The following is a 26,834-nucleotide window of genomic DNA, read 5'->3' as shown; positions in this document are numbered from 1 at the left end:
GGAGCCGCCCAGACTGGCTGGGGAAACCTAGCCAGATGGGCAGGGTATAAATAATAATTTGCTATTATATATTATATTATATTATATTATATTATATTATATTATATTATATTATATTATATTATATTATATTATATTATATTATATTATATTATATTATATTATATTTATTATTATCAGGCTCAGCCACTTCCCTTGTCTTCTCCAGTCCCAGTGGTCACCTGGATCACCGAGAGGGAGTTCAGGCCACGGTGAAAACAAAGTTTGAGCCCCCTAGCCCAAAGGGTGGAGCAGTTATAAATCATTACACAGGATATAGAATAAATGCATGCTCTCATTTTTATTGTAGTAATAAATATGATAATATTTATTGAGACTATTCATATCATTATGACTAATTTCAATAGCATCATCGCCCACACAGCCATTGCTGAACTAACTGTATAATTCAAACGTTAAACTTGTGTGCGTGGCAAAACACAACGTGTATCGCCCAGAAACATTGCTGCATTCACACGATGTTCGCATACGAAAACCATACAAACACACTGCACATAATATGGTGAGGCTGTGCAGCCGTGCCGTCAAAGTGCTGGAGCGAATGTTCACAGAGAGTCGGAGATGCTTGGTTAACGGCAGAACTTTGCAAGTCTTTGTTCAGAATTGTGTGGCGTTAACAGGAAATGCATATATTGCTAAGAATTACATTAAAATTATGCAAGGTAGCCGAGCCCCCTTTCAGACCACCATGCCCTGGCAATTTGTACCAGCTTCCTGCTCCCCTGAGGCTCACCCTGCTGTCAAGTTAATGAAGCAAAGCCCGCTTGACGAAGCTGTTGACTTGGTTAGTTAACAGGTGACTCTCAATGGGTCGGCACACTTGGCTGTTAACCAAAAGGTTGGTGGTTCGAGCCCACCCAGGGATGGCTGTGGGCAGGACTCCTGCATTACAAGGGAGCTGGACAAGTTGACTCTTGAGGTCTCTTCCAGCGCTACAGTTCTATGATTCCATTACTTTGGTATGCGGTAGCTGCAGACAGAACTTGTGCATAGATTGCTGCCCTCCGTGAGAACTTTTGGCAGTAGCTTCCTTGGACTTTGCCTGGGGTCCGGATGATGTCTCAGTAGCATGAGTTGAGCATGCTCCCTACCCAAGGCCTGGGGAAGAGGCTCCTGTTGGTGCAGACTCCAACAGCATGGACCTTATGCACAACAGCATCACAATGAGGGATGGTAGAGGCACATTTTAATATCTGCATGCCCAGAGAGACTGCCTCATTCCCTACAAATTCTCTTAAGTGTTAAGACTGGCAAAGGGAGTCCTCCTGGCAGTTCTGTTGCCACCAGAAGTTTGAGGGGGTGGCCCCGGAGAGGGCCTTTTTTGTGGCAGCCCCTAGGTTATGGAATTCCCTCCCCAAAGAGGTGTATCTGGCAGCCTCACTTTATAGCACTTTGCAATTGCCAAAGACACACTTCTTTGACATAAGAACACAAGAAGAGCCCTGCTGGGTTTAGTCCAGTGGCCCATCTAGTCCAGCATCCTGTTCTCACAGTGGCCACCCAGATCCTGAAGGCAAGAACAGTCTCCTCTGCCCTTGTGGTTTCCAGCAGCTGGCATTCAGAAGCATAGGGCCTCCAACCACAGAAGCAGAGCAGAGCCATTGCAGCTGCCATTGATAGTCTCCTCCTCCATGAATTATCTAATTCTTTTTAAAAGCCATCCAAGTTGGTGGCCATCACTGCCTCCTGTGGAGCCAGTTCCCCAGTTTAACTCTGCGCTATAGTTTATAGTTTAACTATGTGTGTAGCAAAAGTACAGTTCAAACTTTAGTTTAACTATGACACATGAGATTGTGTTTTCAGGACTTGCCCAATTCCTAGAACTGTAATTTGTTTTAACTGCTTTTAATTAGGGTGGGGCATTTAATCGTTATCTTCATCTATCTGATTTTCCACTTTCATAACAGTACATGAACCCAAACTGCGCTCTTCCGACTCCTCCCAAGTTCACACGCCTCTGAAATTTGCAATGCAGCTCTTTGAGTAATGTATAGAAAAATGTGCACATTAAAGGAAAAATTGTAAGAAAAACATATACTAACTAAATAGCATTCAAAAATGCAATGGCAGAGTGCATATAAGCCTGCTCCGTCTTGCTGTGCCCCCTTTTTTGGCCACTTCCGGTTCACTGTGTAAAAAGATCAGCAGTGATACTGACTGCTAATGACTGGGCAGAGTGAAAATGTGGTAGTTTGCCTAAATGACCAGATTAAGTTATTATGTCAGATTTAATGAGAAATTGGCAGGCTTTATTTACTATAGCAAAGATTAAGGGTTAATTAAAACAGCTTGAGTTTTTGCACTGTTTTGAAGTCAGGTTTGTTGTGGTTAAGAGTGTCAGACTAGGAACTGAGAGACCAGCGTTAAAATGCCCACTCAGCCATGGCTCTTACTGGGTGACCTTGGAAGCCAGTCACTGCTTCCCAGTCTAATCTACCTCACAGGGCTGTTGCCAGGATTAAACGAGGTCCTTCTGCTAGCCAGTCAGGGTGGAAACCGGCAACTAAAGTGAAGGAATTTGGCCTTGGGCAGTTGCACATTTGCACATTCAAACGTATCTGCTTCTTTTGATCTCCTAGGACCACTCCAAGGAACAGAACTCCTCCAGTTTTCCAGCATTAACGAAGGCCAGCAAGATGGACTCTAGGTGTAAAGCAGTGGACGAAGACAAGGTAAGAGGCAGAGCAGAAGGTGTGCTTCAAATGGTTGGGGGGTGAAGAGCCAGTTGCAGAAGGATTTGGAGACACCCCCAAAAAGCATCTCAAGAAGGGCATGTTCAATCAGTCGCATGTCACAGGAGTCAGCGGTAGCTGCTCAGACTTTCTTTTCAGGTGCCTTTGCAAGGGTATTGTAAATTTCACTCAGGATGATTTGTGCTCTTGACGCTATCTGTGGTGTCTTAGGCATTCCAGTGTAGGGTTAGCAAACCTCCAGGCTTGACCTGAAGTCAAGGTGAAGTGGCAGGTACAGGGCTTGAATCTCCAGGTAGGCTAGAGTGTCTTTAATAAACAAATAAAAAAAACATTAAGACTGTACATGCAGCCTGCAGGCATCAGCCTGGCACCAGCTGGCTGCAAATTATCGCATAGAGACACTCTGGGCAGAGTGTGCCTTCCTGGAGGCACAATCTTTTCCCATGAGTCAAAACCATAATGGTTTTGCGTGTTCAGACCCAGAAACCTCCCCCCTAAATAAATTCACACTTGACTCAAATTTTAGTTTGGTTTTTGGCAGAATTTAGGCCACAACTTTATTGATTACAGAAAGTGAATGGTTGCATAGGCTCTGGTTCGAGTAACTCCCTGCCATGCAGGTAGCGGTGACCCAGGGTTCCAGCATAGGTAAGCCAAGAGTGAACACCTGGATAAGCGGAAACCCGGGAACAGGCTGTCTCCGCCACCCAAATGTCCCCCTGGACTCCAGCACGGGCACAATCCACTCTCAGGGGTTGACCAAACTATCAAGTCCCTGGATTCCTTTAACGGAATACCCTTCACATAGGGATGGCAAGAGCGTTCTCCCATCCCTATCACCTGAACCAGAGCCTATCCGCAACCTTACAAGTTGTGACAATTTGCTATGTGGCAGGCGAAACCCAAATGGCAACAGCCAATCAGCCAAGTGGGGAAAATTCTTGCTGTGCCCCTGTCCCAACGGCAGACGACACATGACAGCATAGCAAGGTCAAGCGCAAAAGCCCTAAAAGTAGGGAGAAGTGGGTGGGTGTTCCGATGCATGCATCGAAAGAGGAAGCTCTGGGTCACGTGCATGGCTAATATAGGTCCCTCAATACATTTAGACTGCACCACATTGGCCAGATTGAACCCAGCATCGAGGGACCTTCCAATCGGGTGTTGTGGCTGACCAATTGTACCAACCCACAACACAGTGTGTCGGTTTACTAGGTCTCACCGCAATACGTGCCCTCTTTAAGGGAGGACCCAATTTCTCTTGTCTTCCATACATTTAATTATGACTTGGATGTTTTTGCCTTTCGTGGTGAGCTGCTTCAAGATGACTTCCAAATGTGGACCGCTTAACCCGATGGTTGCTTTTCTGTTCTGAACCTAGAAGCAGAAGAGCAACTCTGCACTCAGACATACATCACCCTGTGGCAGAGGGGGCAGTCTGCACATGTTGGAGGGGGGCAGTGATTGTGTGGGTGGGGAAAGGGTTAAATATTCCCATTCATCCTCACTGGAGTCACAGTCACAATTCCACCCCACACACTGCAATTTAGGAGGAGAAAGAGGTGCTGTCAACTTGGCACTCACAAGTGCCATGGGGCCTGTAAAAGACTTCCTTGAAACCCCAAGGCAGGGGGCTTCCATTTAAAAACAGAGTTAGTCTCTATCACTCCTAGAAAGAAAGTTAGGAACCAAAATGTGCAGGTACCCATCTAAACAATTTCTGTGAAAGGATCAAGCCTAGTTGCTTCCGTATGTGTGGGTTTTTTTTTTTTTTTTGCCAATGAGTGAAGTCAGAACAGTGATTAATGAGTGAGTTTTTTGGGCACCATGCAATAAGAACCCACAGTGTCTGAAAGAGCTGCTGTTTTCCCCTGCCCTTTAATTCACTTTTCCTGTTCCTGTCTTATTTTCTAGGCAGAAATCCAACAGGTTAAGCCTTTTCACCATTATGGGGAAAGCTTCATGATGGTTGTATGCTAATTTTGTGTTATGCCATGCTCCCCGTTGCAGCCATTTTCTGACTGGCACTATCTCAAAAATCAAAAGGTGTCACTGGGTCAAAAAACGTTGACAATCCCTCATGTAAAATGTTGTGAAGGACAGGGGAGAAGGGACACTCTTTTTCCATCCTTGTTGTATTCTAGGGATGAGGGAAAATCCAATTCAATTTGCCTGTAAAGATGAATCTATGTTAATTCACACTTGCTGAAACAAGTTGTGAACTGAAACACAGCCACCCATTGATATTTGCACTGCCCCTGAATTTTGCAATGCAGTTCTTGAGCCAAATAACGTGTACAGGCAACTCTCAACTGACTCAAGAGTTATGTTTTGGGGATAGTGTGTAAAGTCAAATTTGCGTATTAGTCAAAGCACATTGTCAGGGGGCTGCCCTCACCTCGAGGCAATGGTGAGACTCTATGTATGTAGGCAGTTTCCTAAGTACAGTTTAAAGATGAGGAACCCTAATAAGAGAGATCTGAAGGGGTCATGGAGTTGTCCGTCAACTGGGAGTACCTAGACAACAGGTAGATTGAGTAGACACACACATCTGTCACCTGGTCACAGTCCTCCTCACTATGGTGGCATGTGCTCTATTTCAGTGGATATTACAGACCTTATTCCTAAATGTTCATCTACATGTATGTCAATTTTATGCAAATCTATGTCCTCTTTTGCTCCTCTCATTTGGCAATGGGTAAGTGGCCCATGGGAAAGTAGATGCGGGTGGCGCTGTGGGTTAAACCACAGAGCCTAGGGCTTGCCGATCAGAAGGTCGGCTGTTTGTATCCCCGCGACAAGATGAGCTCCCATTGTTGGGTCCCTGCTCCTGCCAACCTAGCAGTTCGAAAGCACGCAGTGCAAGTAGATAAATAGGTACCGCTCTGGTGGGAAGGTAAACGGCGTTTCCGTGTGCTGCTCTGGTTCACCAGAAGCGGCTTAGTCATGCTGGCCACATGACCCGGAAGCTGTACGCCGGCTCCCTCGGCCAGTAAAGTGAGATGAGCGCCATAACCCCAGAGTCGTCCGCGACTGGACCTAATGGTCAGGGGTCCCTTTACCTTTACTTTTAAATAGCCATCCTAACTTGGAAAGAGGGAGAAAAAGGGAATGTGATGATTTGACAGCATCTGGATTTGTGAGAACAAGCGAGTGAGTGGGTGGTATGAGGCCTGGGGAGACTGTCTCCCTGTGAAAGCAACCCAGGTGAGTGAAATAAATGCAGTCCCTAATCATCGTGGGAGAAAACCACCGGTCTCAGCAGACCTAGAATATAATAGGCCTGCTTGCTTTTCCATTCCCCCAGGTGGCATTAGATTAAATTGTCACTCATTTGGCAATCATCCCGAAGAAACTGAGGTGCTTATTACTTCCTCTAACTTGAATTTATTTAGCACATATCAAGCCAACCTATCATCTTCTTTAGATAACGTAACCATTTTAGGGTTGCCATATGTCCGGGGAAACACAGACATGTCCTTTTTGGGGGGCCAACATGCCCATCTGGGCATATTTTTACATTTTAAAGGAAATGTCCAGGGTTTTTTTGGGGGGGGATGGGGGCTCAGGCTGTCTTCCTTTTTGCTCTTCAAGATCTGGCAACCCTACCATTGCTGACAAATAAGAGGGAATCCTTTGAACACAACTTGCCTTTTGCAAGGATTTGATGTGGTTCTGTACGATATTCTCAGGCAGTGCCGGATTTATGTATAAGCTAAACAAGCTATAGCTTAGGGCCTCACTCTCTTGGTGCCCCCCAAAAAATTTAAAGGAAAAACCTGGATGTACATTTCCAAAATATAAGATAAAAAATAAGTAAAATAAAACCCATATACAACAACAGTGTTTTGTTTTGTGTAGGCACCTATGATGTAAGTAATGGCCCCCACCTGCTGGCCTGCTCCCTAAAATATCACTGGTTTGCTCATTTCTATATATAGGGTGCCTACATTCTGCATGGACTGGTTGCATGGCAACATGTGCAAACGGCTTTAGATACCTATTAGGTCCATAATATAGCATATATTCAACACAAAAACAGTGTCAATTTGTGGTTGACAAAGGACAGCTGGACATATAAAGGGCCCCATTACCTTGAGTAGCTTAGGGCCTCATCAAACCTAAATCCGGCCCTGTTCTCAGGAGTTAATTGGAGAAATATTTGTTTCTTTAGAACATTTTGGGGCAGCCAAAAAGTCCCCCAGAGTGGCTTACATACAGTCACTTCAAAGAAGACAGTCCCTGCCAGCAAGCTTGAAACCTGAAAAACAACCACAAGGGGGAAAAGGGGACAGTGAGGGGAGGGAGGGGTGTGCGTGAAATCACACTCAATTCCTCTTCACAGGGAACTCTAGGAATAGATAAGAGATCAGTAAACTCAGTGAACTGAACACAGCTTTCCTAATTTGAGATTATCAAAGGGCTTTGCCCAACTCCTAGCAGAAGTGAAGATTAGCTCCAGGTAATCCCTATGAAAGAGGACACCCAGGAATAAGCAGCAGCCACAGTTGAAGAAGAAGAAGAAGAGTTTGGATTTGATATCCTGCTTTATCACTACCCAGAGGAGTCTCAAAGCGGCTAACATTCTCCTTTCCCTTCCTCCCCCACAACAAACACTCTGTGAGGTGAGTGGGGCTGAGAGACTTCAGAGAAGTGTGACTAGCCCAAGGTCACCCAGCAGCTGCATGTGGAGGAGAGGAGACGCGAACCCGGTTCCCCAGATAGCGAGTCTACCGCTCTTAACCACTACACTACACTGGCTCTCCCACACTGGCTCTCAATGAAAGAGCCAGCCTCCCTTGCTTCCATGGCCAGAACAAAAATTGATACAGACCCACTTTAAACAGTCACAGTGGTATCATGGTGCTTTAAATGTATGGTGTGGGTGTGGTCTTGATGTGCTGCAGTTCGGTGGTGTGTGCCTTTGCATCTCTTAACTATGCCCCCCCCCCACACTCTTGAAGGAGGTTCCAGCCTTTTTGATGCCTTTGAGGTTTCACGTATTTCACATGGACTTTTCCTCCGCTTTTCCCAGGCGAGGTTTGTGCATTAAAGCTCCGTGACTGAGTGCTCCCCCCTTCTTGTTTTGTTTTTGCTCTGGAGCTCCCCCCCCCCCATGAAAAGCTGCTCTTTAAAGCTCAATCAGAGCACAATTTGAAGAAAACTCAAACTGGCATTTGCTCATCGCTGAAGAGGGGGTTTTTTCTCGGAGAAGGCTCAGGGCAAAGGGGGAAAAAATGCTTTGACACGGACCTTTTAAGTGTGGGCTTGTTCCTGGAAAGAGTGGGGCAAAAGGTAAGTGTGGATAAGCCCTGACTTAAGGAGGCAGGGTCTGAATTTCTCCGGCAAGGTTAAGTTGAGTCTTCCATTACCAGTATATGGGGCAGATGGGAAATATGTTGTTGGAATAGGAATAGGAAAGATGAGGGGGTTTTTTGGCACAGAAACTGCTTTGGTCACCCTGTAGGATGACCTCTATCAGGAGAGAGGCATGGGAAATGCATCTCTGTTAATTCTCCTCAAGCTCTCAGCAGCTTTCAATATCATTGACCATAGTATCCTTTTGGAGCAGCTGTCTAAGTTACGGGTGGGTGGCACCACTTTGTGGCAGTGGTTCCAGTCCTGCATGGATGAACCAGAGGGTGTTGTTTGAGGAGTGTTCTTCAGCCCTGTGGAGCCTTCACTATGGGGTTCATCAGGGTTCGATTTAATCCCCTATGCTCTTTAACATCTACATGAAAGTGCTGAGTGGAGTTATCCAGAGATTTGGAGTACGTTGTCAACAATATGCTGATGACACACAACTCGCAGATGAGGCAGTGGGTGTACTTATCTTGACATTGGTAATGGACTATATTGTCTTATCTTCGTAATGGACTGGATAAGAGCCAACACACTGAATCTCAAACCAGGCAAGACCGAGACGCTGTTAGTGGGCAGTTCCCTAGATGGGATGGCTGGGTGGTTGCCTGCATTTGATGGGTCTAGACTTCTTCTGAAGGAGTGGATACATAGCTTGGAGGTACTCCAAGATCCTTCGCTGTAGCTTGAGGCTCAGGTGGCCTTGGTGGCATGGAGTGTCTTCCACCAGCTTCGGCTGGTGGCCCAGCTGCACCCCTATCTGGGCAGGGATAGCCTAACTTATGTTGTCTATGCTCTGGCAACCTCTAGGTTAGATTAGTGCAATGTGTTATATGTAGGGCTGCCTCTGAAGATGGTTCCGAAACTTCAGCTAGTGCAGAATTTGGTGGCAGGCTGCTCACCAGGGCAGAATGGTTTGAGCATATTACACCCATCCTGGTCTGACTGTTTTTGAACTATAAAGCCTTAAATGCCTCAGGACAGGAGGAGACTTCTCAAGATGCGACTGTCAAGATAACCAACCCAGGTTCATAGCATTATCCTCCTCCCTTTTAAAGATATACAGGTTTTCTGCTTGATTCTTGTCTGCACCAGTTGTCGTAGTATCTGTCCCTGGAGCATGGGTGGAACCTGGCTGAAACTGATCCTTATCTTCCCAGATTGAGAAAGCCACTTTGAGGGGAACACTGTTATGAAGCAGGCGGAGGAGGTGTTAGCAAGTTCAGTGTTCGGTGACATGGCTGCTTTCTAGGCAGAAATGTTGCCACCCCAAATTCAATTGCAGCTTCAGAGGGCAGCCGCGTTCAAACTAGAATGACAGCTACATTTAAAATGACTTATTCCAGGGTGGTGCAGTAAGTTGGTGTGTTGAGATCCCAACACAGCTACAAAGCCCACTGGGTGTCAAATCTTGAGTCAGGCGTAGGTAGGGCAGCAAGAAAAAACAACGAATCACCCAAGGCCGGTGAAGTTAAATCTTTATTCAAGGAAACAAACCACAGCTCAGGCCTAGTGGTCTCAGCAACTCTTCCTAGGAGGTCTTGCCCCGATGAAGCAATTGTGAGGACTGAAGGTCCCTGCTTTCCCATCCCTCTCTACACTCTACAGTGTTGTTGTTCAGTCGTTCAGTCGTGTCCGACTCTTCATGACCCCATGGACCAGAGCACGCCAGGCACGCCTATCCTTCACTGCCTCTCGCAGTTTGGCCAAACTCATGTTAGTAGCTTCGAGAACACTGTCCAACCATCTCATCCTCTGTCGTCCCCTTCTCCTTGTGCCCTCCATCTTTCCCAACATCAGGGTCTTTTCTAGGGAGTCTTCTCTTCTCACGAGGTGGCCAAAGTACTGGAGCCTCAACTTCAGGATCTGTCCTTCCAGTGAGCACTCAGGGCTTATTTCTTTAAGGATGGATAAGTTTGATCTTTTTGCAGTCCATGGGACTCTCAAGAGTCTCCTCCAGCACCATAATTCAAAAGCATCAATTCTTCGGCGATCAGCCTTCTTTATGGTCCAGCTCTCACTTCCACACATTACTACTGGGAAAACCATAGCTTTAACTATAGGGACCTTTGTCGGCAAGGTGATGTCTCTGCTTTTTAAGATGCTGTCTAGGTTTGTCATTGCTTTCCTCCCAAGAAGCAGGCGTCTTTTAATTTTGTGACTGCTGTCACCATCTGCAGTGATCATGGAGCCCAAGAAAGTAAAATATCTCACTGCCTCCATTTCTGGATGGGACCAGTGGCCATGATCTTAGTTTTTTTGATGTTGAGCTTCAGACCATATTTTGTGCTCTCCTCTTTCACCCTCATTAAAAGGTGTGAAATGAGTGCAATTGTGCGGTAGTTGGAGCACTCTTTGGCACTGCCCTTCTTTGGGATTGGGATGTAGACTGATCTTCTCCAGTCCTCTGGCCACTGCTGCGTTTTCCAAACTTGCTGGCATATTGAGTGTAGCACCTTAACAGCATCATCCTTTAAAATTTTAAATAATGTGGGAATGTGGTTCTCTGCAAATCCAGAGCAACCCAAGTTTATTATGCCCTCTTTATCAACCAAATGAAGCACACTAACCTTTGCTAGATTTCCATGTGAGATTTCGGGAGAAGTTGTTCATTCTTCTTGGGAAATCCCTGCTGACTAAACTTTGGGCGCCCTAATATCAATAGGATAGCGCTCAAAACTGTTGTTCTATAATTGCATCATGGGTAGCATAGCCTTGGGCATTTTGGGTGTGCAAGTTCATAGTCCTGGCTTTACTTGTTGCTTTTTCTTTAAACCGCATCGAGTGCCTAGTACTCATGAATGGCCTGAAAATGTGTAGGCCAGTGGTGGCCAAACTTGGCCCTCCAGCTGTTTTGGGACTACAATTCCCATCATCTCTGGCCACTGGTCCTGTTAGCTAGGGATGATGGGAGTTGTGGTCCAAAGACAGCTGGAGGGCCAAGTTTGGCCACCAATTGTGTAGGCAATGCCTGCAGTCCAGTCTGTGCTGCCACAGCAGGGACAGCTGGTAGGTTGAGGTTGGTGAGGGCAATATGGAGAGTTGGGGGGGGGAGTGTGAAATGTGGTTGGGGGATGCTAGTTGTGGGGGAGCTAAAAGTAGGGGGTGAGGGAGCAGCTGGGGACTAAGTGGGAGTTGAGCGAGAGGGGATGGAAAGTTCCTCTGAAGAAGGGGCAGTAGGTTAAAGTGGTGGGGAAGGGGGCTTTGTTGTCTGGGAAGGATACAGGAGGGTAGGTGTGGGGCTCTAGGCGGACTTTCCCTCCCACCCCTGCACTGGGTGATCTTAGTACATTGAAATAGCTTGTTGTGTGTTTTGAAGAAGAAGAAGAGTTTGGATTTGATATCCCGCTTTATCACTACCCGAAGGAGTCTCAAAGCGGCTAACATTCTCCTTTCCCTTCCTCCCCCACAACAAACACTGTGAGGTGAGTGGGGCTGAGAGACTTCAGAGAAGTGTGACTAGTCCAAGGTCACCCAGCAGCTGCATGTGGAGGAGCGGAGACGCGAACCCGGTTTTGAAATATGTAACTCAGTTGTCAGCTGTCTTGGAAGGTTTGGTATGGCAAGGAGGGTGTCAGAGCAACTTATGGAGTGTGGTAAGTGGGCATTAGTGGGGGCAGCATGAGGGGGCAATCTTTGTGCATTGAAAGGAGAGTTTGAAAATACAAGAGAAGCATTGCTGGATTTCAAATATTCCTGCTCTCCAGCCTCTAGTACAGAGATTGGCAAAGAGAACTGAAGGTGAACAGATTGCTAGGCACCACGAAAGGAAAGATAGGAGGCGTGATAAAGGACTGGGAGATGGTAAGCCAGCTATGCAGGGCAGCTGGAGTTGAAATAGGAGGGCCAGCTTGGCCCCATGACAGTGCCCAGGGGGATAATTGGGGGATCAAGACAGGGCTGAGGATGTGCTACATTTATATCTCACCTTTCCTTCAAGGAGCTCAAGGTGGCAAACATGGTTCTCCCTTTCCCCATTTTAACCCCACAACCCCCCTGTGAAGTAGGTCAGGCTGAGTGTGGGAGTGGCTGGCCCAAGGTCACCCAGTAAGCTTCATAGTCAAGCAGTGATTTGAACCCTGGTCTCCCAGATCCTAGTCCGACACTCTTAAGCTGTATATCACCAGTGGCTCTCTGGTTACGGGGAGGGAGAGGACCTGGTGCCTGTCAGGCTGCCTTGGGACTGCAGTGGGTTTTTCTGCTGGTCCTCAGCTGTATTGAGGTTCTCCACACAGAACTGTAGAGTTGGAAGGGACGATGAGGGTCATCTAGTCCAATGGCCTGCAATTCAGGAATCTTTCGCCTGACATGTCCTGTCCTGGCTTGGTATTCAGATTCTTGGTTCAGCTGTTGTGATTATAATCTGTATTCCAAAATTCACTACGGCTCCCAAATATAAGTGGGGTTACAGGTCACAAAGTCAGAAAGCACAGCAGAACTTGAGAGGACTTGGCTGGACAGAAGCAAAGATCCAAGTACGCTTTCTTTCTTTCTTTCTTTCTTTCTTTCTTTCTTTCTTTCTCTCTCTCTCTCTCTCTCTCTCTCTCTCTCTCTCTCTCTCTCTCACACACACACACACACACACACACACACTCACACACCAGGCTCCTCATTTGAAGAGCAGGACAGTCACCTTCGTCAAAGTCCCGAGGGTCGGAGTGAATGCTGTGCCAAGTACTGGCACAGTCTCTCCAGGCCTTACCGACAGAGGTGGAGACCATGAGGCAGGATCATTGTCAGGTTTCTCCTTCCATTCCATTCACAGAATCCCAGAAGTGTAAGTTGGAAGGGACCCCAAAGGGTCATCTAGCCCAAACCCACCTCAATGCAGGAATCCTGCCCACAGCTGTCCCTGGGTGGGCTTGAACCACCAACCTTCTGGTTAACAGCCAAGTATGCGACCCATTGCACCACCTGAGGGGTTGGCCCCCACACTGGCAGTGGTTGGCTCTGGAGCAGCCTTGACCTGCTTGGGATGTTGTGCCTGGGGTATCAGATGACACTGAGTTGGGCTGTCCCTTTGACAACCCACTCAGCCCTTCCCCCAGGTCAGAGCCCCCCCCCAGGTTATTTGTCCTGCCTCCCGATCCCATAGGCCCCTCTCTGGGCCAGATGCCTCTCTTTCCCCAATCTCTTTCCACCAGTCCTCCTCCCCATTGAAAACTGCTGACCAGACATTCCCACAGGGTTAATTCCCAAGCCTCATTCTCAGCAGAGGTATCGCTGTGATCTGGGCTGGGCTAAATCCCAACACAGTCCCATCTGCATCTGCCCAGCACTCTTGTGTTCCATCTCAGCGGCAATCCATCAGCTGCATGTCTCAGCAAAATGAGAAAATGAGTGAGGATTAAATCCTGCTGCACTGATTGCAAACACCTGTCCTTCCTGGTGACAGGCATCTTGGCGATCAGTTGATGAAACTTACAACATCAGTAGGTTGGCAGGTAGACATGGTTTGAAAAATGGCCTCATGAGCCAAGATTGGCTCCAAGGCTGAAGGTTGCCCAGCTCTGTCATAGACTGAAAGGACAAAAAAGGGTATTGGTTTATCTCAAATCTGCTTATTTCCTTTTACATAAATACAGCATACTCTGCGAGGCCCGTTGTGCATGCTCATGGAGTGAAATGTTCTGCCTTAATTAAACCCGACTTACCTTGTTACTTGTGGTTAAAGAACGGAGTTAATTTAAAAAAACAAATTACCGGTAAGAAGTTATGTCATTGAATTCTGTTTCATAATGAGCTTATGATAGTCAGGAACAAGGTATGAATGGTGCATGCAGCAACTCATTATGCTTTGCATTTGGAGCCTGAGATCCTGCTGATATAGCTGGGATGTTAGTTAGAACTTATCAAGCAACAGATTCATTAGTGACTGGGGTCATAATTACTTATATCACACTGCCAGTGTGAGAGTATGCAATACTTCTAATTGAGTTTATAAACAGTACTTTATACCTCCCTGTTATTAATACTATGTATTTCATATTACTTATCAACTTTCTATCCTGCCCTTCCTCCCACCGTGGCAAACAAGGAGACAGCAAAACAAATAAAAGAAAAAAAAAATTATGAACATCTACAAACATTCCTTCTTGTTGACTTGTTGATGGATGAAAACTATCATTAATATAATTGTTACCATTATTAGTATTCTGTTTTATTGGGTTTTTTAAAAAGTTTGATATTTTTGCATCTTAAGACTTTGTAAAGTGATTTAAGATGTTTTGTAAAAAGTGATGAACAAATAATCATTAAGGGTGGAAGTATTTAATGTTGGTTCTTTCATTTTTATTTTTGTCTCACCTTAAATTTTGTTCATTACATTTTGCAGCAATTTGTTGGGATTTTTTTTAAAGTCCTCATGAAATTTCCCTGGCATTTCAGTGTGAATTTCTCCTAATAAACACATTTTTGATGCATTTTCAATGTACACATTTTTGCAAGCAATTTCCCCTAATATAATACATTTTGCTAAACTCTTTTCAGTAATATGTGCATGTTTATGAATACCCTCCACTGATGTGTGCATCTTAAAAAAAATTGATTGGAAAAAAATGTATTGCAAAATTTGGATAAGCGTGAATTTCAAGGAATAGCTGTGTTATGATTTGCATATTGTTCTAGAAAGTGTGAATTTTACAGATTTTGTTTTGAATGTGTACTGAATTGAATGTTTCCTCTATCTCTAATAATGATAATACTATGACCACTACCCCCCAAGGAAGAGCCAGATATTAGCTGGCTCTTCTGAGTCATTTCATAGACTCATAGAATTGTAGAATTGGAAGAGACCCCAAGGATTACCTAATAATCCAACCCTTGACAATGCAGGGCTGCAGTTGTTGCAAGGTATGTGTCTGAACCAACGTGTGTGTCCGCCACTCATGTGTATTTATACACATGCTATCAAGAGGTTTAGGATCTTTTGCTAGAGTTATGAATATGTGCATACCCTGGAGCTTAATTACAATTTAAGCAGGCAGTAAATTCTGCAGCACCTACACACCTTGGTCTAAACAGTGAAAGGATTCCTAACCATTCCCCAGTAGCCTACAGAAAGTGAGTGTGACCATTTTGCCATAGAACCCACACCAAGGGTGTGGTATAGTGGTTAAGAGCGGTGGACTCATAATCTGGGGAACCGGGTTTGTGTCTCCGCTCCTCCACATGCAGCTGCTGGGTGACCTTGGGCTAGTCACACTTCTCTGAAGTCTTTCAGCCCCACTCACCTCACAGAGTGTTTGTTGTGGGGGAGTAAGGGAAAGGAGACTGTTGTACTAATTTAGCCAATGCATTCTAATGGACAAGGGAGAGGGACTTTGAGACGAGCACTTCCTATAATCCCAGTATTTCCATTGTTCTATTGTCTCTGCCTAGAGTTTCCTGCCCGTTTCTCATTTTGCTTATTCTGCATAATTAATTCTGGAATTACAGAATATGCACACAGCCCTGACTGTTGCTTAACCCCCAAAGATGGCTAAAACCTGACACTGCTTCATGAGAAATCCAATGGCTCTGACCAGCCAGCTGGGGAGGTGCAAAGCCTGCTTGATCTTGCTGAAACCTCTGGCTCTTTGCACTCTTTCTGTTCTCTAGGAGCTCGTGGACTGGCACAAACCTTTGCTGTGGCAAGTGGGCCACTTGGGAGAGAAGTACGATGAATGGGTGCATCAACCGGTGGATCGTCCCATTCGCTTATTCCACTCGGATTTCATTGAATCTCTCTCCAAAACAGCATGGTGAGGCTCTGGGGTGCATCAGCTAGCCAGGAGTCCAAATCAGTCCTGGCAGGTGGAGAATGTTGGGTGAGGTTGTGTGGGTCATGTTGCGTTTCAGCTGTTGCTGGGCAATCCTTGATAGGTGGTGTGCCAAATTCACTGGTTTGGAAGGGGGCAGAACAGCTACCAGTCAAGAGTTAGCCAAAGTGGTGCCCTCCAAACATTGCTGGATGATGACACCCATCATCCTTGGCTGTTCGCCACACTGGCTGGGTCCCCAGTAACATGTAGAGGGGACCACATTGACTTCCCTCTGCTCTAGGTAAAGGTAAAGGGACCCCTGACCATCAGGTCCAGTCGTGTCCGACTCTGGGGTTGCGGCGCTCATCTCGCTCTATAGGCCGAGGGAGCCGGCGTTTGTCCGCAGACAGCTTCCGGGTCATGTGGCCAGCATGACAAAGCCGCTTCTGGAGAACCAGAGCAGCGCACGGAAACGCCGTTTACCTTCCCGCTGGAGCGGTCCCTATTTATCTACTTGCACTTTGACGTGCTTTCGAACTGCTAGGTGGGCAGGAGCTAGGACCGAACAACAGGAGCTCACCCCGTCGCAGGGATTCGAACCGCCGACCTTCTGATCGGCAAGCCCTAGACTCTGTGGTTTAACCCACAGCGCCACCTGGGTCTCCCTCTGCTCTAATCCAACCTAAATCATCCACCCCAGCTAAGGATGCACCATTCATTCATCACTACAATTGGCTATATGGAATTAGGAGTGATACTAGAGAAGACTTTATTCACCCAACTAGAAATGGTGTGCAGAGTTTTCGCCAGGTGGGAGGGGGACTGCAGCCATTTGTGGGTGGGTGAGTGATCTAGATTGAGACTGTGTTATGGAGAAGACTTAGTCCTTTGCCCTCACCATAGTCCTGATATGGATCAGGAGGGCATCATCATCATTTAAGCTTATTACTTGCTTTGTTTGTTTGTTTACAAAAGCAACTTAAAGCAACTTACAATAAATAAATAATGCATACATTAAAACCAGAACACAAACAGAACAAAAACCTAATAACTCAATGATGGTTGCTGCTTTCTCTCTTTGGGGGGGGGGGGGCAATTGGTTGTGGGGCCTGCAGCCGGGAGACAGAGATCTGCCTCCTCCTTCTCACCAGCTTAGATTTCCCCAGAATTTGCAGGGCTCCCCAAAGGCTCTTCCTCGCCCGCCAGGAGACAGCTGACATTATGAACCTAAACCAGTTTTCCCTCTTCCTTCCAGGTACACAGTCTGTGCCGTCTGGATTCCGCTGGTGCTTTATCTCAGCTGGCATAGCTACACGTTGCTTGCAAAGGGAGAAACCTGGCTGTTTTCTACCTTCACAACAGGTGCCTACGCTCAATCCATCAGCCTCTTTAAACAAGCTTCTCAGGACACTACAAGGCTCTGATTGGGGAGAGGCAGGTCTGCATCTGGGCAATGGGGCATTAGGAAAAGGGGCATCTTTCAACTGGTGGGGCCAGTTTGCGTCTGTGTCAGCTGAGGAGTAAACTTGCCTGGGAGCTGTGCCCTGAGCCCGACCTCTCTGTTTCCCATGGAGAGGAAAGGCAGGATGAAGCCTTATTCTTGGCGGGCTAGCAAGACAGTGCATAAGGGCAATTGTGTAATGGGGGGAAACGGGGGAAAGGCCTTCTGGTCGTTGGGAATGGAGAGAAGATAAGTGTATACCCCTTTCATGGGCTGCACACATGCTTCAGCCTTTGAAGCACTGTGTTTTGGGTTTTTTTTTGAAAGCCCTTTTGTAGGGATCACTTCGCAGGGGCCCATACTTGCACTCAGTGCAGGCACCACGAGCAGCTGCTAAATTTTTGCCATGTACGCATGGAGGGGGTGCCCTCTGTGGCTGGCACACATTAGTATCTTTCTGTTGGATCAATCCAGGATTCACCCAACACTTTCCCCTTTCAATGCCTCCAGCACACATATCCTGAAAGAAGTATCTGAAGAAGTGTGCATGCACACGAAAGCTCATACCAAGAACAAACTTAGTTGGTCTCTAAGGTGCTACTGGAAGGATTTTTTTATTTTTTATATTGTTTTGACTATGGCAGACCAACACGGCTACCTACCTGTAACATATCCTGAAAGCTTATTGCTGTACCAATAGCACAGTCTGCACAGCCTGAGTTAGTTAAAGTGTACTCAGGCTATGCTCCAAGGAGGCAACTTTGACTACATTCCTCCTTGTGGCTGGGTGGTGAGGGCGGGAGCACTCTTGTTTCTGTCCAGCTAGTGCCTATGTAATGGTCCTGAGTCAGCCATGTCTATTAATTTCAGCTGGTCTGCTCCTGAGTATGAGTTACATTGGGGGCAACCCTCTGTATGTTTCCCAAGACGACTTCCTTTCCTTGCACCATGCAGGGAACTTCTTGTCCCTTTTCTTTTCTCAAGGCACTCTTGAGTATGCTCAGGCGCCGCCGCACATGGTGAATTACTGACTAGGCGATTTACTACAAGGCACCCAGAGCATAGTATGCTCAGAGTCTCCCTGCTGTGACACCAGGCAGGCAGGGGAACAGCGCACAATTTGATTTATTCCACGAGGATTGCAATACAGCAATTGTATCACCTCATGCCGCCACCTCAAAATATATGCGGTTTAAGGAACACAGCCTCCAGGCAGGTTTCAGCAACAATAATCAGGCGTCAGGAATGGAGAAAGCGACTATTGTCTTTAGTAGTTCTCTCCGCCTCCACACCACCCTGCACAGAGAAGGCCTTGTGCTGAGCCAGAAGCCTGAATCTCGCTCAGTCAGACTCCGGCCTGCGGCACCTGCAGTCTGAGGCGCATGGCCTGCCCCCTTGTTCTCCACTGGCTGGCTGGCTGTCTTTCTTTTCCAGGGGTGCCATTCTGTGCCAGCCTAGGCTATTCCTTGGGGAGCGGGGGAGCTTTCTGTTTTCTGCTCCTATCACACCCAGCCAATAATAATGCCAGCAGGCTGGCACAGCGTTAAAACAAACATTTGGGACAGATAAAAGAAAGTACTTCTCCACACAGCGCATAGGTAAACTATGGAACTTGCTCCCGTATGAGGACAGTGGTGGCCACCAACGTGGATGGCCGAAAAAGAGGACTAGACAAATTCATGGAGGAGGAGGAGGGGGCTGTCAATGGCTGCTAGCCATGAGGACTCTGCTCTGCCCCCCACGGTCGGAGGCAGTGATGCTTTTGAATACCAATCACAGGAGGGGAGGGGGCTCTTGTGTTTGAATCCTTAAATCCTTACATTTTTATTCCCACCTGGATCCTCTGGGGTCTTGTGCATGGGGTGTTCCCACTCTCAGATTTTCCTCGGAGGGAGAGGTTTGGTGAAAGGATGAGGCCTGTATCTTCCAAAGCTCTTGGAACATGCTCAGGGTGTAACCATTTTGTATAACTTTGGTAGCACAAGAACGGGCCTTCTCTACAGTGGCTCCTCGTCTGTGGAATGCTCTCCCCACGGAAGTTTGCCTGGCGCCTCCATTGCACACCTTTAGGCGCCAGGCAAAAACATTCCTTTTTAACCAGGCCTTTGGTTGATCTGTTTGACATCCTATACCCTTTTTAAATGTGGCTCTTTTCTGGGGGGCGTTATTGGGTTGTTGTTTTTATTCTGATTATATATGTTGTGATCTTTTCTGTGAATTGCCCTGAGATCTCTGGGTATAGGGCAGTATATAAATTCAATAAACAACAACATCAACAACAAGGTTCCTTTTTTTTTTTTAGTGGAGAGAGGGATCTTTGCCCTCTTTCTGATTTGCCTTTGATGACCATGTAATGTGGCCAGTGAGATTCAGCTACCTGATGACATTTGAAGCCAGCTCACCATGAGGGGTTGCTCTCTATCTTCACTCTAGCAACTTTGGATGGGTAGGGGGGAACAGTGCACCCCCCCTCGAGAGGGTGGCATCCCCAGCGCATAGAAAAATCGAAATGACAACCCCTGGGCTGGCCAGTGTTGGAAACCGGCTGCTGAGCTGAATGGGGCTGTGTTGGGAGCTGTGTTGATGTCCTTAGAGCAAGTCCTCCTCAAGGACTGAGGAGGTCCAGACTGTAGGGGTTGCTGACCTCTCGTCTTCCCTCCCTGCTGTTTAGCATATTCCATCCGTGTTCACAAGGCCTGGTTCCCGTTACTCTTCATTGTGGGGATGTGCTTGTGGTCCTTAGTCGAATATATCATCCATCGCTTCATCTTCCACATGAGTCCACCGGCCAACAACTATTACCTGATCACACTGCATTTCCTGCTCCACGGTCAGCATCATAAGGTAAATGGGCCACCACACGAACTAGTAGCCTCTTGGGGAGAACCTTCCTGAAACTGATTTTGACTACAACTCCCATCAGCCTTGGCTAGGATAACCGTGTTCCCTTGGCCAGCATGACCATCGTGGAGCCTTTCCGACAGGGGCTGATGGGAGCTGTAGTCCGAAACAGCCAGAGGGCACCAGGTTGGGTGAAAGCTACCCTAGATGGATGGGGGTCCCTTTACTAGGTCAGATTTTTGGAATGCGCATGCCATGAGGCAGCAGCTGGGGGGGAAAGAGGCTGTCACTCGGAGCAACAGCCTTCCTGAGCACTGAAACCACCTTGTGTGGCAAGGAACTCCAGACTGAATTCAGCTACCCCGTGCGAATGAATGTGGTCTATTTCGCAAGGCGAGCCCTCGTCTCTTTTCACGGTTTGCGTAGGGAAACCCCTGGGCCAAGGACTGCAAGAGGCCTGCTAGCATTATGAATTTGTCACACAAGAGATTTAGCTTTCTTTGAGAACAATCAGAAGTCTATTTTAGGTCTCTTTTTGTTTTAATTTTCTTGCATTTTTAATTTTCTTTTGTATGGGATGGGGTATAAATTGTAATATAGTACACTTATGTATAAATTTGTGAAATATGTTTAATAAAGACTTTTAAATAATAATTAAAAAAAAGAATTTGGCACGGGGGGGGGGGTTCCTCTTCCCCCCTGGCATGCCCACCTGAAGTGACATCGCATGTGGGGGCAGGTAACTCTGTGTCTGCAAAGGAACTATTAGAGCAGGACTTGCCTCCAGCGGTGCCCTGGTGCCAATCGGGAACTTCCAACAGGTGGAGCAGATCCCCAACGGAAGCAGAGCTAACCTTCTGCATCAGATTCAGAGCCAAATACAAGGTCTGCTTTGGGCAAGAATCTTCTGTTGCGACCCTGGCTTAAATTAAAGCCATGGCTGCAGAGAAGGAATCAGGAGCACACTCAGAGCGATCTCCTGATCCTTCTTTTGAAGTCGATCCACTTCTGGAACTGGCCCACTGGCCAGATGCAGTCCCTAAACGGGCCATAGCTTAGTGGCAGAGGATGTGCTTTACATGCAAAAGGTCCCATCCTCAGTCCCCAGCATCACTAGGTAGAGCTGGGGGAAAAGCTCTGTCTGAACCCCTGGAGGGCTTCTGCCAGTCAGTGTAGAGACAAAACCAATGGTCCATCTCTGTATAAGGAAGTTTCTTAGCTGAGGTTGGGCTAGAACTGAGTGGCAGAGCACCGGTAGGCAAAAGCTCCCAGGTTCAATTCTTGGGATATTCAAATCAGGCAAAGAAAGATTACCACTTCACCTAGTGGTAATCTGGCTGTTAACCAGAAGGTTAGTGATTTTATCCCACTCAGGGATGGCTGTGGGCAGGATTCCTGCATTGCAGTGGGTTGAACTAGATGGCCCTTGGGATCCCTTCCAACGCTACGATTCTGTGATCCTATGATCCTGTTTAATGTATTTATGTCGCACATTCCTCCCAAAGTGGGATTCCAGGAGGATTACAACATTTATAAACAACATTATAAAATAAAAAGCAATAAAAACAAACTTAAGTAAAAAAAGAATAATTGAAGTACATTTAGAACAAACAGTTAAAATCCAGTTTTCCCTGACAACTGCATCACCTGCACCTTAGTTTCCAAAGGTGTGTCTGAACAGGAAGGTTGCCTGCTGGAAGGGTAACAAAAAGGGAGCTGGTCCAACTTCTCTTGGAAGGGAATTCTATAACAGGGGAGCAGCAACAGAAAAGGCTCTCTCCCTCTTTACACCACCAATTGTGCCTCCAGTGTGGATGGGACTGAGAGAAGGGGCTCATGTGGGGATCTTAGCACCCAGGCAGGTTCATAGCAGAAGATACGATATTACAGGTGGCCTGGGCCCAAGCCAGAATGATCCCCATTTGAAACCTTGGGGAGCCACTCCCAGCCTGTATAGAAAATACTGGGCTTTTTGTGCCAACAGCCTGACTCTGCATAAGGCAGCTTTCTTATGTTCCTCTCTAGGAGGCAGCAGAAGAAAAATGCTGCTTGCCAGAATGCATGGTGGGAGCAGCATTTGAGGAATGCGCACAGGCTAGCACTTGAGCATGCATTGTGTGGGTTGGCGCATTTTAAGCCCCCAGGAAATAAGTATGTTTTCTTGCGTTGAAGCAGGGAGAGTTTTCAGTAACACCTCCCCCCTCCTCCTCCCACAAATACCCAGAGTGGCTGCATTTGGGTGTCATGATCTGTAGCCCCCTGTTCTCTCCTTGTCTGGCATGCCTGTGCAGAGGTGTCCAGAAGCTTCTCTTCTGCTTAAGCAGCACTTGCCATTTTGCCTGAACCCGACAAACTTAAGGTTTGTCTCAAACTATGGTTCGTTTGAAACAAGCTAACTTCAACACATCAGCTATGAAGCTAGCTTCTTTGAACAAACCATAGTTAGGATTCACCACAGTTTAGGGTTCAGGTGTAATGCTAAACTGCCATAGACTGGCTGGATGCAGAGGAGTGCTAGGAGGCACCAGCGGGGGAATCCCCAAGGGAACTCCCAAAGGGAGAAGATTCAGAGCCAGGGGACTGGTGGTGGAATGACAATGAGTGGTCAGAGGGAGAAGAGGAAGCAGACTGAGAAGAAGAGGTGTCGGAAGCTGAAGAGGCAACAGGGTTTTGTGAGCAGGATGAGGCTGGGGTAGAAAGCAGTCCAGAATCAAAGGCAGGAGAGGAGGGGGGGCAGGAGATAGAGATGAGGCAGGCTACTGAAGAATCCAGGGAGTCTCCCCTCCTGCTGAGACCATCTCCCCTCCCCCTGAACAGGCAGGAAAATGTGGGGGATGTGAAACACAAGAGCAGTCAAGTACAACATCCCTAGAGTGGACGTAGAAAGGGATGTCTGGTCCAGCCAGCCGGAACTTCCTGTTTCTCCTGGGCTGGGACAGACTTCCTCTACATGTGACTGGAGGTGGGCGTGGCCTCACCTGTGTGCAGGTAACAAACGTCTGATCTTTTAGGAAGGAATAAAAGGGAAAATACCAGGACAATATTATTATAGAGGTTTTAGCGAACCTGGGCAAGCATCCGCTGTGTGACTTTAAAGGGGAAGGTAACTCTGCTAAGTTGTGAAACTTGTTAACACAAGTTGGAATAGGATATAATAAAATAAAATAATATATCCTCTCCTGCATCCCTGAACATTCCCACAAAATGTAGAGGACAGAGCAAGGAGAAGCAAGACAACAGAGCCTTAGGCTGCTGGGGAAGGAACCAGGGGAGAAGCCGTAGAGAGCGGTGGGAAGGCAGGGACCTTCAGTCCTCGCAACTTCTTCATTGGGGCAAGTCCTACCGGGAAGACTTGCTGTGAACGCTAGGCCTGCACTGTTTTAGTTTCTTTGCATAAAGAGTAAATTTCACGGACACTGGTGTCTTTTATTGCTGACCTACTCCTGACTCCAGCTCCTGACATAAACTTCAGGTAATCAAAGACATAAGCAAAAGCTTCAGAAGGTGTGGGTTGTTTCCATTAAACTAGGAATGAGGGACCTGAGGCCCTCCAGATGTTGCTGGACTACAGCTCCCATCAGCCCCAAACTGACATGGCCAGTGGTTGTGCTAAACTGTAGTTTACAGTGACAGCCAAGTCCAGCCATTGAAACACATTCCCGCTCTTCTGCATCATGAGTAGTTTGACTCCAAACCATGGGATGTCCCTCAGCATCAACGGTGTCAGTTAAACTACTCGTAACTAATTCTGCTCCTTGTGATTCTCTTTCAGTCTCCATTTGATGGATCTCGCCTGGTCTTTCCACCTGCACCATCATCCCTGGTCATTGGCTTTTTCTACGTTCTCGCCAGAGTTACATTTCCTGAAGCATTTGGGACCTCCCTCTTCGTCGGGGGGCTCTTTGGCTATGTTGTCTATGACATGATTCACTATTACTTACATTATGGGTCACCAAAGAAAGGCAGCTACTTGTATGGGCTGAAAGTGTATCATGTGAAGCACCATTTTGAACACCAGAACGCAGGTAATTTTGCCTACTGAACAGCCGGAATAGGAGCCTATGCCCCCTCCCCCAATGTTGTTGGACTACAGCTCCCATCATCCCTATCATCCCTAACCACTGGCCTTGCCTGCCACAATAGTTCTACCTCCACTGTTGGAGACAGTAAATACTTCTGAGTACCAGCTGCTGGAAACAGCAGGAGGGGAGAGGGCTCTTGGGCTCAGGTCCCACTTGCTGGTTTCCCTTGGGGGAATCTGGTTGGCCACTGTGAAAACAAGATGGTGGACTAGATGGGGCACTGGCCTGATCTGGCAGTTCTCTTCTTGTGAATCCAACAATATCTGGAGGGCCACAAGTTCTCCATCCTGGTCTGAATAGTTTTGGGGTAGTGTTAAGAAAAAGCTGGTACTGTTTTTTAAAAACAAATCCATAAAACAATAACAAAATGGAGGGGACTTTTTGCTCCCTTCCTGCTGATCTCTCAGGGTTGCTAAATGCCAAAACTAGCTGATGGAGCCTCCAGGTGGTCACTATTTTGTGGGAAGGATTCAAGTGCATTCTGGAACTTTAGGTTTCCACAATTAAAGTGCTCTGTCACCTGAGCACAACAAATCCACTTTAGAAAAGAAGCAGACATGGTGTGGTTTGGAATGTGTTGGTGAACATTGAAAAATCTAGGATGCACAGATGATCAATAGGAAGGCTTATAAGCACCACAAAAGTAAATCGGGACAAATGCTCGTTTTGTGTAACTGCCCTACAATGAAATCTGAATGAATGGTTAATAAAGACCAGCACTAGTCTAACCTCTGCATAAGCTTTGTGCAAGCAAATCAGGAAGACAGCTGCATAAACAGGGCAACTGGAAGCTGGAAGAGCCCTGACGGAAGCCTGCAATGCCTTGACGTAACTCTACACTTCTCTCTCTCTCTTTTCCCTGTTTCAGGCTTTGGCATCACCAGCAAATTCTGGGACCACCCGTTTCAGACGCTGATCCCAGAGGAAACCTCTGAGAAGGAAGACTAGCACCCGTTACTCTCCTGCATGGTCTTTGGCTCCTGCTTTGCTTTCCTCTTGCAAGCCTCTGATGCCAACCCCTGGGACTCTGCAGAGCTTGGAAGCCTGGGACCTGAGGAGAGAGGGGACCGTCCTTCTGCCGTGCTGCTTCTTTGTAACATGGTTCTGCTGTGCAGGTGACCTTCTGGGAGGAGCCCTGCAAAGACTAATGGAGAAGGAAGACCAAGGAGCTGCTGCTGAGTGTCCTAGCCAGGATGCAGCGGCAAGGGGCAAACTCTGCCCAGCTCAGCTGACGGCAGCACCTTGAGATCAAAGTAGAACTCTGGTTTTAGACACATGTAAGAATTTCATTGTTGAGCACATGCCACAGCTGACTTGGAGGACTGGTATCCTGTGATGTGTTGAGCGGTAGGCAAACTGCTCTGGCTCTTAGTATTCCTGATATCTAGCATGGTGTTTGGGTGGTGGGTGCAGGATTGCATATTGGTGCAACCCTGTTGGCATCCTTTCTGTGTAGACAATGGGCAGTGGTCTAAGTCCAGCTTGTTGCATGCCTCCTACTTGGTTGACCTCTCCAGGGGAATCATTAGGGGGGAAAGACCACTTATTTCCCACAAGCTGGCACCAGGTGTGCGGAATGGCCACCCCTTTTATGCTCAGTGTGATTCTGATCTCTTTAGAGCAGAGCCCTGTGGGTTCTGGATTTGCTATGCAAGTGGTTGGGTACAAGCCACCGGAGCTAGAAGTTATTTAAGAAGTCATCAAGTGTATCTCCCTGTCCAAAGATGAAGGATCAGGCACCAAAGAGTCCCTGATTGGTCCCTATTCCGTCACTAATGCAACTTCTCAACCCAGAATTTGGGGGTGAAGTGAGATTGTAGTATAGCCTGATTTGGACCTGCTTGAGTTTGGGGACTGACTTGGTTGCAGACAGCAGTTGGTAGGCAGAGGTGGGATTTTAAAGCAAAACCAGGCGAGCAAGAAAACAGAAAGAAGGGTGAGCCCCTTTCAGAGAAATAACAGATAAATTGCCACAAATTGCATTTTGCAGGAAATCATTTATACAAAAAACAGTCCTACTTGATGCAAAAAGTCAACATCTGTCCAAAAAGACGCTGTCTTGGAATCCTCAGAAGATCATATTGGGTCAACTGACTTCAGCTTTGCTTTGTATACACTACAGTATTCACAATCTGATTAATCTGCAAAACCACATCGGGCTGTCAATGAGTTGCATTCTGAATCCACTGATGTGCCTTACTTCTCTTCCTTTGATGGGATGGCAGCCTTTCACTTGATGTACCATGTGCCTTAACCGTGACATTTGAGAAACTGTCAGTGATCCATAACTGTTATATACGAAGTGCAATAAAATAAAATACTTAGTCCAGTGTAGGGATAATTGCAGGCAATAATTACAAAAACAAAGAGCAATATTGTTTTTTGTATAAATCTACAGTATGTCATTTTTGCAACATTAGTTGGCCTGCTGTTTATTGTAAAAGGGGAGGTGGTTTTTCCCCAGAGGCACTGATGAAGCAGTTGTTCACCCTGCCTCTCGGCCACCCTTTGGGAAGAAGACTTAGTTGGACTCTCTCCGCATCAAGCACACAATTTGCATTCCCAGATCCACTCTTCCTTGCTAGCAGCATTCTCATCCCACCTTCTCAGACCTGTA

The 26,834-nt window shown here is 46.9% G+C and overlaps 1 protein-coding gene across 1 annotated transcript in view; it reads left to right on the top strand.

Moving 5' to 3' along the window:
* The window catches only part of FA2H (fatty acid 2-hydroxylase), a 62,964-nt gene extending 36,413 nt beyond the window's left edge, over positions 1-26,551 (top strand). Inside the window, exons 2-7 of the mRNA XM_033157422.1 lie at positions 2,640-2,732; positions 15,711-15,853; positions 17,109-17,215; positions 19,966-20,138; positions 23,908-24,160; positions 25,086-26,551. Of these exons, the coding sequence (XP_033013313.1) occupies positions 2,640-2,732; positions 15,711-15,853; positions 17,109-17,215; positions 19,966-20,138; positions 23,908-24,160; positions 25,086-25,165 (849 nt within the window). The 3' untranslated portion in view covers positions 25,166-26,551. The remainder of the gene's footprint in view (positions 1-2,639; positions 2,733-15,710; positions 15,854-17,108; positions 17,216-19,965; positions 20,139-23,907; positions 24,161-25,085) is intronic.
* Positions 26,552-26,834: the final 283 nt, after the last annotated feature.

The sequence above is a fragment of the Lacerta agilis genome, chromosome 8, assembly GCF_009819535.1.
Source record: "Lacerta agilis isolate rLacAgi1 chromosome 8, rLacAgi1.pri, whole genome shotgun sequence".
Taxonomy (NCBI): Eukaryota; Metazoa; Chordata; class Lepidosauria; order Squamata; family Lacertidae; genus Lacerta; species Lacerta agilis.
Note: the sequence above shows the minus strand (reverse complement) of the source record. Positions and strands in the feature narration are given on the sequence as shown.